The sequence below is a fragment of the Taudactylus pleione genome, unplaced genomic scaffold (assembly GCF_031769625.1).
Source record: "Taudactylus pleione unplaced genomic scaffold, aTauple2 ptg000041l, whole genome shotgun sequence".
In the NCBI taxonomy this organism is placed as follows: Eukaryota; Metazoa; Chordata; class Amphibia; order Anura; family Myobatrachidae; genus Taudactylus; species Taudactylus pleione.
In genome coordinates this window covers 30344134-30359727 of record NW_028284443.1, presented here as the reverse complement: position 1 = coordinate 30359727, position 15594 = coordinate 30344134, and the positions used below count along the sequence as shown (strand labels likewise).

The window sequence follows — 15594 nt, the reverse complement described above, 5'->3', positions numbered from 1 at the left end:
AAATTCCCTGCTGCAATAACCGCTCAATTATGGGATACACCCCTAACTCTACCTCCTGTTTTAGTGGGTATTGGGGAATTTTTGGGACTTGCCTACCACTTTTTAGATTTATCATTACAGGAGCTACGTTTGCCATCAATCCAGTGTCCTGTCCATCCTTAGTCCAAAGTGAGTCTGGTATTTGGGTTAGCATTTGATCTACCTGAGATGGATTTTTACCTGTATCAGTAGAGTGAAACATTAACCTTTGGGGAGTGTCTAGTACATCCCCCACTTCCAATGCAAATTTTTCAGGGACATCTATTAATACACCATCAGGGGTACAATAAATGACACATCCCATTTTGCACAATAAATCTCTTCCCAGAAGGTTAGTAGGAGCCGCTGCAGCCAGGAGAAAAGAATGCCTGGTATGCAATGGACCGATAGTAACCTCTGCAGGTTCTGTTAAAGGATAATGTTGCACTGTACCCGTTACACCCATGGTTGGTACTGTCTCATTGGTTACCCGTAAATTAGCTGGAGATTTTAACACTGATCTGGTCGCCCCTGTGTCTACAAGAAAAGGATGTTTAGTACCAGCTACATCAATCATCATTACCGGTTCTTCCCTAGTACTTTCTGTTAACCTGACTATCTGTAGGCTACAGGTATGACCTGACCCCTAGCGTTGTCTTTCGTTCTCCAATACAGCATTTAAAGCTACAATTGGAGCTGGCGATAATTGGGGATTTGTTGGCCTCTGTGTGTATCCTTTATGAGGATATACAGGTACTCCCTGGTTTGGGGGTCCTAATCTATTTGCTGTGCAGTACCTACTTAAATGTCCTACTTGGTTGCAGTTAAAACATTTCTGTGGTGAGCATGGATTTTGTCATGTAGGTTGAGCAGTGGGGAAAGGTTGAAGATTTGGCGGGAAATATGATGGCTGAATATATTGTGGTGGCAGATAGTATGGGTTTTGTAGTGCCATGGGATAGGTGGGATGGGGTTGTATGGGTGGCTGAGTGGGGTTTGTGAGGGCATATATCTGTGTAGGTGTTTGTGTGTCTGGTGGCTGTGGTGTTACATTCATGGCTTCTAGAGTTTGAATACTAACAGCCATTAGCTTCTCACTATGGGTCTCTCTCTTCTTTAGGATGTTTTTATCATGTTCTATAGCAGTTTCTCTGATGGAGTCTACTGTAGCTCCCCTCCAGCCTGGTAATGTTGTCTGTAATCAGGCTTTTAGATGGTCTTTAAGACCATCCACAAGCACCGTAATGACCATTTCCCTGTAATGAGTGCTATCTTTAATATTTTCTATCCCAGTGTACTGGGTGATAGCTTGCAGGGCTCGGGTACAGTAATCCTCTGCTGACTCATTTTCTTTTTGTTTTATTGTGAAAATGTTGCTCCAGTTAACTACTACTGGAAAATATATCCCCAATTGAGTATTTATGCGGGCAATGTTGCCTTGGTTTTCCTCATCTGTTAAGGGACCATCTCCATCCAATACGCAATCCGTGATAAACTTTTTCACGTCTGTATTAGGAGGAAGACAAGCCCTTAACACCACTCGCCAATCTTTATTAGTTGGCTCGTGGGAGTAACCCAAATTTTTCAAAAATTGTTGGCATTTCGCTAATTCCTTTTTAGTGTCAGGCAAATCATTCATGATGGAGTTTAGCTCAGCTCTTGTCCATGGACAATGCATTGCAACCGTCCTTGTGGGCACTACACCATTCGCATCCGCATTCCCATTGGGAACAGTTATTGTCTGAATGGGATGGAGGCCGGCCACATGATTACTTTTGACCTTACCACCAGGCTGGGGATTCAATCTACTACTGTTACATATAACTACTTCCTCAAAAATGCAGGGGAAGCTAACACTTCCTGTACTACAACTGATGAGGACGGGACTACCGGTTGTGCCTGTTGTGATTGTGCATTTAACATATGTACAGCATGTGAAATAGCAGACATAGTAACAGGTTCATCATCATCCACATTATAAACATTTTCCTGGTGATTATTTAAGAGAGGGTATAAGTTGTTAGTTAAATTTTTATGGGTTTTTACCTTGACTGTACCTACACCCCCATCCGCATAGGGCGGTGGTGGTACGCGTGAACCATCTGTACTACCTTCTGCGATGCTATTTTGCAGTGCGTGTGCATTATCAAGCGATGCGTCCGCGGCGCTATTTAGCGTCACCGGCGCATTGCCCGAGACTGTGCCCGCGACGCCTATTTTCGTCGCCGGTACATTCTTCAGCCACATTTCCCCCTCGTGCTGCCACAGTTTAAAACAATTGCTATACTTTACTTTCTTCGCTGGAGACCGCACCAAACATATGTGAGCTTGGACATTGTCTAGTATCTGCTTATCGAAACTACCAACTCTAGGGAACGGACTAACACTCTTCCTCGTCATATTATGCCACAAATCACAATATTTGGTTGCTATGGCACCGTACTTTGTATGCATAATATGTCGTGCCGACCCGATCGGCGCATCCAACAGCAGCAAATTGTCTACCATCTCTACCGTTTGCTTTGCTCCCATCTTGGGAGAAATCCTAAGCTTTTCAATAGAGATTTAGACTTGTGAACGTTTTTCTAGTAGGTTACGTTCACGCACCTGGATAAGATTTAAGAAGGCAACTCACCAACACCTATGGAAATTTTATATCGGCTATTCCACGCACCGGGATAAGATTTAGAAGGCTACTTACCCACACCTATGATAATGTATATGTCGGCTATTCTCATGCACCTCTCTACAACAAAGACAACATGTACACCTGCTGATGTGTTAGAATGGTAAGCTGCTTACCGAGCGACTAGCACTTAGCCTTTAAAGGTCATACAGTACCTTTAACTTTAAAGCAACAAACGCTCACTGTTTCACTCAATTTTCCTGCGCAGAAAAATAAACATTCCCCTAGAGTATGGCAACACCAATAGAGACACTTACAATGTTAACTATCAATACACAATGCAATTTCAACAGCTTTGTTCAAAACACGTGGCAGCCCTACCGGAAATATGTGTACACAATTGTGCGACTAGTCGCATACACAGTGATGCGACCAGGCCCACGTGTTATTACCTTAACGCTATTATGCGACTCCCTCTAAACTTTTATCAACGAGAGAAAACGACTTTTCTCTCCTTGTCCCTGGATTCTGATCAGCGCTTCCACTACACAATAACCGGCAGTACGCTCTCAGCAACACTGTGGTAATAAAAGACTAATGCGTCTCTCAAAAGGCACCTCCACCCTTTTGCTGAGAGAGAACTGACCGAGTGTTACCGTGTATCAGATAACGTGATAAACCTATGAGCCCCCAACTGTTGAATCGTAAATAAACCTTTAGTACATTCCTGCCTATAAACCTCTAAGATTCACCTGCCTAGAACCTCTAAGACAAAACCTGCCTATACCTTCTAAAATCACAAGATGTCGCTAATTAGTGCTTTGTTTAATTATAACATTAATGAAACTCTGAGACAGTTGAATAGCGGTCCAACGCGCTAAAGATTATTATTCAGGTAAAGGTACAGATGTTACCACGCTATGATCTAACAATGAGCGCAAAATAAATTGTACAAACATTAGGTCATAAGGTGCGATCTGGGATCAGAACCTGGCATCAATAATGAGACCTCCGTCGAACAGCATAACAGGAACACCGCAGACTGGCATCTTGTTTCAGAGCACTCACATATATACCCGTACTGGGATAAGCAATACAATAGAATACGTTGGCAGGTTCTCATTGGTTCCTCTTCTTGCTTCTTTCGTTACGGTACAATTAATAGGTCAGTGCAAAGACACAACCCAGCCTCTAACAGCCTGATTGTGTTCACCTTCCCGCTGCATAATAAATCTAATCTAACTATGGCATACAACATTTCAAGAAGTTATTCTCTCTAACATTCATATTTCATAGCCACATGTTCTGATCTTCTCACCGATGCCACCGGAACGCTGTGGGAACAGAGTAGATCAGTACGGCACAAAACACGGTCCAATTGTCATTTACTAAGCCATAGTTACAGAAAACATTCATTTCTTTATATGCTGACATTGCGATTAAACCAAGTAATAATCATTCCTTTTGCGCTGTGGGACCATTGCTTTTAAATGTGTATGCAGGGAGAAATGACACTAAATTGCGTTGTGCTTTGAGGGTCTGTGGGGCATTTAGCGACCAGCACTAAGTTGGAAAGGCTTCTGTGTATGTGTGTGAGCATGCCAGTATGGGTTTGGGAAAGATCACTAAAAAGCTGGCTGTGCATCTAAATTGCTATTTTGCGTTGTCTTATGTTTAACATGAAGTGCAGGGAAAACACCACTAATTTGCTACTTTTTGCTACATCGCATATGTGTTAATGTGAATGCAGGGAAAACACCACTACTTTGCTACTGCTTAAATATAAGTCTGTGGTGATTTTAATGTGTTGGAAAGTTATTTTATGTCTGCTAAACACCGTCGGTAGGTGTTAGGGGATGATTGTTAAAAAGCTGTTCGTGCTACTTTTTAGCAACTTTGCGTTGTGAGTAGCAAAATTGCTACTTTTAGCAATTTTGCACTGTGGATTGTGTACTATGTATTTTTGACAAAATGGCGCTTGTGTAAGCTTTCTTTTCTAAAATGGAGTCTTGCAGCCATTCACAAGATGGCGTCGTGCAGGTTTTCCTGATTGCCAAACAGATTCTGTCTTACCCAATTATTCGGTTTCGACAGACAGCACGCCCCCTTTGGTGGGTGGGCCGGGGGGTGGCTGCCCAGACGGAGGCGTTCCCATGAGAACGCCTACTGTCTGGGGGTGGCCCCACTGACATCACAAGTGATGTCAGTGGGAGAGCTTTCGGCCCTGTTTGAGCGGAAAGCTCTCTGGGGCTTGCTGCAACGAGACCCTGTCACAAGGGTCTCGTCGCAAGCCCGATGGTCACGATGGTCTTGACCATTGCGACCATCTTCCTGGCCGCTCGCCATAGCTGTGGCGAGCGGCCAGGAAGCTAAAAAAAAAAAGCCTGGCCCTGATTCAGAGCGAGCGCTCTGTCAGAGCGACCGGCTCTGAATCAGGGTCAGTGTACAGTAAAACATAGATGTCCGTTAATACTGTGCAAATGACTGGGATCTATGGAAGGAAGGATGCATTATAGTATATTAATCTATTATTCTGATGATGAGTTGTTTATACAAATAATAAAAGTTTACATTTGCAGCAAGATGTGTTACAATTTATGTATTAAGGCCCTGATTCAGCAAGGATTGCAGTTGCTTATGTGCACACATACGGCCAATTAATTCGCCCTGCGCATGCATACACATCGCAGTGTGCGAACCAGATGCTGCGATCGGGACTGTGATCTCAGAGGATACGTAGACCCATGGCAGAGTGATTGACAGGAAGTGCTGTTTGTGGGTGGTGACAGGGGGTATTTGGGCGAACGCAGGCGCGTGCCATTGCGTCTCAACGGCATTGCAGGGGCATGTACAAATTAGCCACTGCGATACCAGACGCAGCCTGAGAACTCATAGCGTGCGCAGAAGTAAGTAATTCCTGTGTGAGGTCTGACCTGCCTTAACTGTACGTATGGGTCCGGCGTTACTCGATGTTATCGCTATGTTGCCCTAGTATACGGATGTGAGCAAGGGGAAGTGGGCGTCCTTATGTTAGGCTGCGATCGCAATGTGAATGCAAACATTTACACAGGGCCGGATTAAGGCTTGTGGGGGCCCCAGGGCAACTAAGTTGCGGGGGCCCCCTTCAAGCCACACAGAGCCGAGTCCAGCCCAGCAGTGCCCCCAGGAGTAGTAGTCCCCCCCCCCGGCCAGACGCACACACACAGGAAAAAAAAAAACAATTTTCTCCACTTACCTTAATCCCTGCTCCGGCATCTGCTCCTCCGTCCAGCGTCCTCCCGGGCCAGCCCGCTCTGCATGATGGGAGAGACGTCGTCGTCTCTCCCATCAGCCACTGCGGGAGCTGGAAGATGGAGGCTCCAGCAGTGGGCCGCAGCGCAGCAGCCGATGAGAGTCTAATGTGACTCCCATTGGCTGCTAAAACAAACACACAGCTGCCAGCGCCGACGGCTGTGTGTTTGTGCTGTGTAGTGCGGACTGCACTTATGTGCCATCCACACTACCGCCCTTCCCCAAGCTGATGCAGCAGCACTGAATGTGCTGCTGCATGTAGTAGTGTGGAGGCCCTCTGTGTGTGGGGGCCCAGGGACGACCGCCCCTGTCGCCCCCCCTTTAATCCGGCCCTGCATTTACATATCATCACTGATATTAGCAAATGCGTATGAGCAGATTAGCGATCCATGCTGAATCAAGCCTTAATTCACAGAAGTATATGAAAAATTTAAATTAAAACACAAAAAAAGTATTTTGGGATTTTCTTTTTTTCTTTTAACTACATTTGACTCCACTTTTAGCCTACTCCACTTATATAGAATACCCAAGATGCTGTAACAGAGGTACAGTATAGTTACAGTATTGTAAGTGAAGCATCCTGCTCAGAGGGGTGTGTTTGTGTTGTTTTGTATTGTTTTTGTGTTATTTAATCACATAGCTTTGTAGGTACTGTATGAGTTTTTTTTGTGTTGCATACTCTTTATAACAGTTATCTTTTTCAAGGCTGAAGAATCCATATGAGTGTCCATTTAATGGGAGCAGAAAGCAAGACTGTGCATGTAAAAATGACTACCTGGCAGCTGGAATAACTGTATTCAGTAAACTACGACTAGATATCATTTCAATGCAAATCAAAAGTAAGTTTATGAAAACACAGCACTGATTTACACACAAATAAGACATTAATCGTTCATGTTACTATAAGGGGTCTATTTAACAATTGCAGTTATAAGGCTATTCTATTATTGTCTTTTATTGCACTGATTGAAAATCAATTGTCACCACAATTTAACAAGATAAGCTGTTAGCGGCGGCGGCGGCAGCTTAGTGATACTCAGCCACCTGGCAATACTCAATGGTAATGGTATCAGGACATGTACGGCTTTGCGGGCCAGCACTGGTGCTTTCCGCATATGTACACTCTGGCTTTGAAGGTAGATTTATTAAAAAAACAGACATTATTAAAACATTAAAAAAGTATGGTATATTTATCTAAGGAAAATTTTGTTTTATTTTATTAATGCATGTTTTCCTGTACTACTCCTCACCTAGTGACATCCTGTACCACTGCCGTCCTTGTTAAAAGGATTTCTACATACTTCGCATGGGAGAGACTATTCCTGCTATGGTATTTCTTACATAGGGAGAAGAACTATCTTAGGGACTTTCCCTGTTTCATGCTTCAATACATAGATTTGTGAATAGATACTTCACCTCTTCCATCCATAAGCAACACTTTTTTAGGGTTGGCTGTCAATAATGCCTCACAGTTAGAGTCCAACACTACTTGTACCCTGGGTAAGTGAGACTGCCATTGAGATAAGCAGCAGCATACTGTCTATGTGGTCTTAGAGTTTGGTTCATCATCCCCTGAAAGGTGGTAGGTGCCCCATGTAACTGAGTGCCCAACTGGCAACGTCTTATATTGGAACAGACCCACCAGTGCAGAAAAAACCTGTTATTGTTTATTATACAGTACAGTAGCTTGAAATGAAGAGGCCTGCTTATCTATCTATCTATCTATCTATCTATCTATCTATCTATCTATCTATCTATCTATCTATCTATCTGTCGATATATACACACATATATATATATATATATATATATAGACACACAGTTTTGTGCAAAAGTTGTAGGCAGGTGTGAAAAAAATGCTGCAAAGGAAGAATGCTATCATTTAACAAAATGCAAACTGAGTGAACAGAAGAGAAATCTAAATCAAATCAATATTTGGTGTGACCACCCATTGCCTTCAAAACAGCATCAATTCTTCTAGGTACACTTGCACACAGTTTTTGAAGGAACTCAGCAGGGAGGTTGGTCCAAATATCTTGGAGAACTAACTGTAGATCCTCTGTGGATGTAGGCTTGCTCAAATCCTTCTGTCTCTTCATGTACTGTAATCCCAGACAGATTCGATTATATTGAGAACAGGGCTCTGTGGGGGCCATATCATCACTTTCAGGACTCCTTGTTCTTCTTTACACTGAATATAGTTTTAATGACATTGGCTGTATGCTTGGGATCATTGTCCTGCTGCAGAATAAATTTGGAGCCAATCAGATGCCTCCCTGAAGGTATTGCATGATGGATAAGTACTTGCCTGTATTTGTCAGCATTGAGGACACCAAATCCCCATTTGATATGCTGAAATGCATCCCCATACATGCAAGGAACCTCCACCATGTTTCACTGTTGCCTGCAGATACTCATTATTGTACAGCTCTCCATCCCTTCAGTGAAGAAACTGCCTTCTGGTACAGCCAAATATTTAAAATGTTGACTCATTAGTCCAGAGCACCTGCTGCCATTTTCTGCACCCCAGTTCCTTTGTTTTTGTGCATAGTTGAGTCGCTTGGCCTTGTTTCCATGTTGACGGTATAGCTTTTTGGCTGCAATTCTTCCATAAAGACCACTTCTGGCCAGACTTCTCTGAAAAGTATATGGGAGTACCTAGGTCCCACTGGTTTTTAACAGTCCTCATGACACTGCTAGACATCTTCCGATTTCGGAGGGAAGTAAGCATGATGTGTCTTTCATCTGATGCACTAAGTTTCCTTGGCCGAACACTGCGTCTATGGTCCTCAACATTGCCCATTTCTTTGTGCTTCTGCAAAAGAGCTTGAAGAGCACATCTTGAAACCCCAATCTGCTTTGAAATCTTTGCCTGATGCAGTATAACTACCTTGTGTCTTATTGCTGTGCTCAGTCTTGCCATGGTGTATGAAACTGTTTTCCACAATTTCACCTTTAGTTTGGCTGTTCCTCACCCAGTTTTAAGCCTCATACACAGCTGTTTCTGTTTCAGTTAATGACTGTGTTTCAACCTACATATGAAAATGATGTTTATTATCACCTGTTTGGTATGATTGGTTAATCATACACCTGACTATAATCCTACAAAATCCCTGATTTTGTGCAAGTGTACCTAGAATAACTGATGCTGTTTTGAAGGCAAAGGGTAGTCACATCAGACATTGATTTGATCTAGATTTCTCATTTGTTCATTCACTTTGCATTTAGTTAATTGATAGAGATAAACTATTAACATTTCTATTTTTGAATGCATTCTAATTTTGCAGCATTTTTTCAACACCTGCCTAAAACATTTGCACAGTACTGTACGTGTGTGTATATATATGTATATATATATATATATATATATATATATATACTGTATATTAACACTATGTAGACAAAAGTGATTGGACACTGACAGCAAATAGATCAATGAGATTGTATTGACACCAGTACTTTGTGGGTCCATCACATGCAGTGATTACTGCAGACACCCTTCTTGGCAAACTGTCCACAAGTTCCTGGACAATAACAGGCAGTATGTTTCGCCATTCTGCCTTAAGTACAGTGACCAACTGTGACACTGAAGAAGGTCGAGTCGGCCTAGAATGCACCCGCTGCTCCAATTCGTCCCAAAGGTTCTCAGTAGCGTTAAGATCTGGACTCTGAGCTGGCCAGTCCATCCAGGTTACCAAATTTTCTGTATACCAGTTCAGTGTCATAGGCAAACGCAGGGGGGGTTTCCGTCTGCCTGGAAACCCCCCTCCCCAGCACACACCATGACCACAATAGAAATAGTAATATAATAGAATGTTACTAGTGCTGCATGTTCTTCCCAGTATCACAAATTAAATAATTACCACCACCTGTGGATCGTTTAACATGTATCAGCCAGTAATAAATAACCTGAGCACCAACTAGGAGATCTGGAAAACATGCACTTTTAGGGATGCACTGCTATAGAGCCCAATATGCACATATAAGTCCAGGGCAGTGCTAGGTTCTTCTGCTGCTCCTCCAGGCTCCCGGACATGCTCCAGTAGTCTGGAATGGTGCCCATATCTAAAATAAATACGTTTAGCTCAGGCAGGATGGCCTACTGGCACATCTAATGGCTTACTATGATCACTGGTCCTGTATATGCTAGAATTATGACACACAATACACTTTGTATGGTGCATATTAATGCTGGTTAAGTACTAATTCTGCCCTCTTCATGGACTGGACACACTCGCTCTAAAATCAAGCATTTGGAAACCCCCTTCTAGAAATCCTGCATTTGCAGCTGAGTGTCGCCCTGGAAACATGACAGGTGGTATTGTCATCCAGATAAAAAAAATTGTTGTTTCCGTAGAACTGCCACAATGTAGGGAGCATAGAGATACCAAGAACATCTCTTACTTCTCTTTTTATACCTTCACAAACACGTGTCTGCATTTATCCTGGCATAGAAGAAATCAGTGTCAAGTGCCTATAGCCAGGACATGACGATTTACTAAACTTCACCTTCCATCCAGGTGCTTCTTCAATGGTCCAAAGGGTTGGAAATCACTCGGTGCCAGGTCAGGGCTGTAAGGAAGATGGTCCAGTGCCTCTCAATGTTAGCGCTGAAACAACTCACATGTGTTGGTGGCTATGTGTGGCCTGGCATTATCATGCACCAATACGACACCTGTTCGCAGCATCCCAGTTCGTTTTCAACACATAGCCCTCCGCAGCCGGCTCAATGTGTCACAATAGCGGAGAGCATTCACAGGATCTCATTTTGTGAGGAAATCAACGGTCGCCATGACCCTCTTTGCTGATGGAGTTGTATTTAATTTCTTTGAAGGTGGGGACAAAGCGTATTTCCATGTCATGGATGCTTGCTTCATCTCCGATGTCATGTGATGCAACCACTTTTTATCGCCTGTAACAATACGTTGCATGGTACTGCGTCAAGTGCACGACAGACAATCCCATCCTATTGGTTTTGTGAACTTCTTTGAGTTGCTTCAGTACCCAGCTTGAACACATTTTCCTGTACCCTAGTTGCTCATGAACGATGCTGTGCACAGTACCCACAGAGATGTACGGGTTGTCAGCAATATCGATAACTCAAATGCAACTGTCCTCCTAAACCAAACCTTCAAGACGGCACAAACTGTCATCTCTGGTGGACGTGATTGGCCGGCTAGATTGCTACTCATCTTGAACATCTGTCCTGCTGTTATTAAAGATAGTGCACCAAACCAAAACCTGTTTCCGTGACATGACGTTATCACCGTACACCTCAAAAAGTTGGTGTTGATTTTCACCTGCTAATGTGCCCTTTAAACCAGAAATCTGATCACACACTATGCGCCTCAATGTTTGACCATGATTCCGCTAGCACTGCCATCTTACAACTGATGTCGGGACAGTATGATTTATATGAGGCGCAGTCTAATGGCCGAGGGGGTAAGCAGTGGTCTACCTGCTCTGGTCTGATGGGAAATTAGAATGAAATAGAGAACATTACACACTACAGAGGTCTTGTTACCTTACTTATTGAACCACCTTATTATATATATATATATAAATATATATATACTTATATATATATATATATATACACAGTATATTTCATTTAGAAATGTATTTATGTGATTTTCTGCAGAGAATATGAATAATGTGTGGCCATATTAAAGGTTAGAGGGCCCCAAAATTGTTTCAGGTTGCCTATCACTGCTCTAAAGCTACAAATATCAACCGTGACATCAGAAGTCTAAATCAGGATACCCCCAATGTGCTAAAGAGTATGCAATATACAGTAAATGCAGATAAATAACACCTGATTTAATATAACAAGTGGGAAGTTTTGTGTGAACAATTTGGTGATTGGATTGTCTGAATACATTTTTATAACACTTTTTAGCTACAGATCTCCTCTTTGCCCGCACTCTGCTTGGAAGACCAGTTCCCTTTGCAACAGCAGGTGACTGCTACAGTGCTGCAAAGTGCCCACAGGTACAGTACATGTATGAACGTAAAAAAGTTTGAAACTATTGCTGCCAGCAAAGGTGTGACCATTTTCAAAGTAACAAATGTATACTATATAATATTGGGGATGGGTTCAGGATGCCGGCGTTCGGGATCCTCGGTGGTCATAATCACGACACCAGCATCCCGACCAGGTTCCTATCCCAATGCCTCCAGGTTAGCCTAACCTAACCCCTAACCCTACCCCTAACTCTCCCTCCCCACAGCCTAAACCTAACCCTCTCCCTAGTGCCTACCCTAACCCCAGTACTTACCTTTGGGATCCCGGTGGTCGAGATGACGGCACCGGTACTCTGATGTGTTGAGATTCCGGCGTCGGCATTCTGAACGCTGGAATCCCAGCAGTCGGCATTATGATCGCATCCCTTAAGATTGCACTGTTTGCAGGCGCAATTAGAATGGTCCTAGATTAATGTTTTTGTATAAATATAGTTTTTTCTAGGTAAGTCAGGATTTATGCATAAGATGTGTTGCTATTAAGTATACATTGGATACATTTTAGAAATTACAATAAAAACAAATAAAATTCACATATAGTGCAAGGATTAATAAAATATATACAGTAAAATGGTAGAAACAAGTTCTGACCATTTTTGAAACTTTACATTGCACAGAAAAAAAATTATTATGCTTATTGTAGTTCTTGTATTTCACAACTTAAAATGAGCAGTCCTTATTACTGTCTTTAAAAAAAATTGTCAGTTTGACGTTAAAGCTCCTTATTATGATGATTTAGAAGTAGAGGTAGCCAAACGGTGCATTTGATTGTGATATGAGCCTCCCTGGCTTCTTTGATGGTTGCAATGGAGTTTGTAAAGCAACAAGTGGTTCTTACCTCCTTCTTCTAACTAGTGTCCTTTCTAGGGTTCTCACTTCTCAGTGTCGGGCGGCCACCGTTAACTCCTGTGAACTGGGTGCCGATGGAAATGTGATATGGTCTTGTTTCTCTTTGCGGTAGCCGCGAGGGGTTGGTACCGCTGGACTTCTCATCCAAATGTTGTGCAGATCCTTCCTGGAAAGGTGGGGGGTGATTGTAAGCTTTCTCTCACTAGGCCGAGCGAGAGAAAGCTGCGTCATCCCACTTACCATATATATACTAGCTGAAGTACTCTGCGTTGCTCAGGTTTAAATCTTAAAGTTATTAAGTTAGGCATCCCTGACCAATTGCCAGCCCTCTGTGAAGTTTTCATCCAAATCAATCCAGTGGAAGGCCCAAAACAGGCTCCCCAGCATACACCAAAGGGAGGTCCGTCTGGGACCCTCACCCCCGTAAAACCTGGTTAGGATACTACTGTACACCTTGCGTTGGTTTCACCTCTGAAGTTTTCATCCAAATCCAATCAGTGGAAGGCCAAGAACAGGCTCCCAGGGTCAAAGTTCTGCCCAGCGTACACCAGTGGGAGGTCCGACCGGGTCTTCAACCCCATAGTATATCTTCTGGGAATATTTGTCCAAATTCATCCAGTGGAAGGCTCAGAACAGGCTCCCCGGATCAAAGTTCTGCCAGCATACAACAAAACAAAAACCCTAATCCCCCTAAAACCTGGCCAGGATCCAACATCACCACCTTGCATTGGTTTCACCTCTGTGAAGTTTTCATTCAAACTCATCCAGTGCAAGGCCCAGAACAGGGTCCCCGGGTAAAAGTTCTGCCGAGCGTACAACAACGGGAGGTTCGACCAGGACCTAATCTTCAAGTTATTAGGTTAGGTGTCCCAGACCAATTTCCAGATATCCGAGACCAATTGCCACCCCACTGTGAAGTTTTCATCCAAACTCATCCAGTGAAAGGCCCAGAACAGGTTCCCTGGGTCACGGATCTGCCCAGCATACACCAGCGGGCAGTCTGACCAGGACCTGAACTCCCTAGTATGTCTTCTGGGATCCAATGTTACCACTCTGTGAAGATTTGTTCAAATTCATACAGTGGAAGGCTCAGAACAGGCTCCCTGGGTCAAAGTTCTGCCCAGCGTACACCTACGGAAGGTCCGACCAGGATCCTAACCCCCCTAAAACCTGGCCAGGATCCAACTGGACCACCTCACATTGGTTTCATTCCAATCGGTGCAGGGGTGTCCGAATGTATAATTAGACAGACAAACAAACAGACCAATACATTTTATATATAAGATATAAATATATATATATAAAATTTTTGTTTTTATGTTGTGATAAACCTGAGAACTACTGAACTGATTTTGATCAGGTTTTCACTGAAATGTTCCTTTAGATCCTCCAAGTAACATAGGCTATACACATACATACCAATCCTTTCTCCTCATCAGGAAGCCATTACAGAGCTAACTTACTTGGCTTCTAGCAACAGCGACAGATCCTCGAGTAATCTGGGCGGGGCGGAGCTTATGACTGACAGGCTCTGGAGGACCCCAGTGCAGGAGAGGTTTAAAGGAGAGGGAAGGGGTGGCCACCACACTGCCTGCTGGCTCTAAGCAGGCAAACTGACTGATCTCACTGACAAGCAGGTGAGAGAGTCCCCATCCACATAATACTTTAATCATCGATTCAGCATCATTGAATAAAATTAATAATCACTCAGCATCATTGAATAAAGATAATAATCACTCGGCAAATACGGGTAGGCATTGCTAGTGTATAAAAAACTCAGTTGAGAAAAAGGCTTCACTATCAAAATAACACATGTTTAACAGGGCTCTAAATAAGCCCAATGGCCTTTATACCCCGAGGCTGTGGCAGTTTGTGGACTAAAAATTATGTACTGTATAGGCTGTTTTGGTTGCCATTTTTAACCACTTTTCTCTTTTTGTTGTCTTTTTATTTCTGTCTTATTTCCTCTCTTTCTCTTACCTCTTCCTAATCACTTTGCTGCAATACCTGCTTGCTTCCTGGACATGGTAGGGCTTTGTTCCGGGGTGTCATCTCTTCTGCTTTGGTGGGCTAAACTTTCGGTCAGCATCCAAAGAGATGGTAATTGAGAATCAGTTCGCAACCTCGGGTGACCATTCAATGTCATTGAATGCAAGTAGCGCAATGGTGACAAAAGCATAGCACATAAGGTGTTGACATTCCAGAGGTTCCTGGTGGGGCTCTTGAGCTGCTACCTGATCTGTGGGGTCCACTTCTGGGGTGAAATCTGGTAGTCTGGAACCTGTGATGGTGTCAAATAGATGGGGCCTACAGCCTACTCTCACTGCATCTTTGGTTTCTGGGCAAGGGTTCCCCACAACCTGATCTGTTGGCCTAGATCAAGTGTCCCCTCAGGCAGGTCCAAGTGCATACTGCATTCATTCTCTACACGGCAACCTAAATTTAAGTAATGGCAACCTAAATATAAGTAATGTCATAAATATGGTGGTGTGGAGATGCTCGCTCCATGCACCTACCTGCAGTTGTGGATACCTTCACAGCCCTCTGCAGCAGATGCAGGTGCTTCTACATCTTGTATTTTATTCCTCCCAGCTTACTTTTACAGGCACAATTGGTGCCTCTGGTGGTGGAGCTGAGACAGGCTTATGGCCTCTGTCTCTGTCTGTGCCTCTTTCCTACATGTGAAGGGGGATCAAGGGTTTTTTGTGGAGCAAAAGGTACAAAAAAAAGTCACCTTTTTATGTTAGTTCTTGGTCCCTCCTCTCTCCTTTTTTCAGAATTTCAGGAGG

General features: G+C 43.4%; 1 protein-coding gene across 1 annotated transcript in view; it reads left to right on the top strand.

Moving 5' to 3' along the window:
* The window catches only part of ADAMTS20 (ADAM metallopeptidase with thrombospondin type 1 motif 20), a 339290-nt gene that overhangs the window by 310104 nt on the left and 13592 nt on the right, over positions 1 to 15594 (top strand). Inside the window, exons 36-37 of the mRNA XM_088456448.1 lie at positions 6641 to 6774; positions 11835 to 11926. Coding sequence (XP_088312574.1) covers positions 6641 to 6774; positions 11835 to 11926 — 226 coding nt within the window. The remainder of the gene's footprint in view (positions 1 to 6640; positions 6775 to 11834; positions 11927 to 15594) is intronic.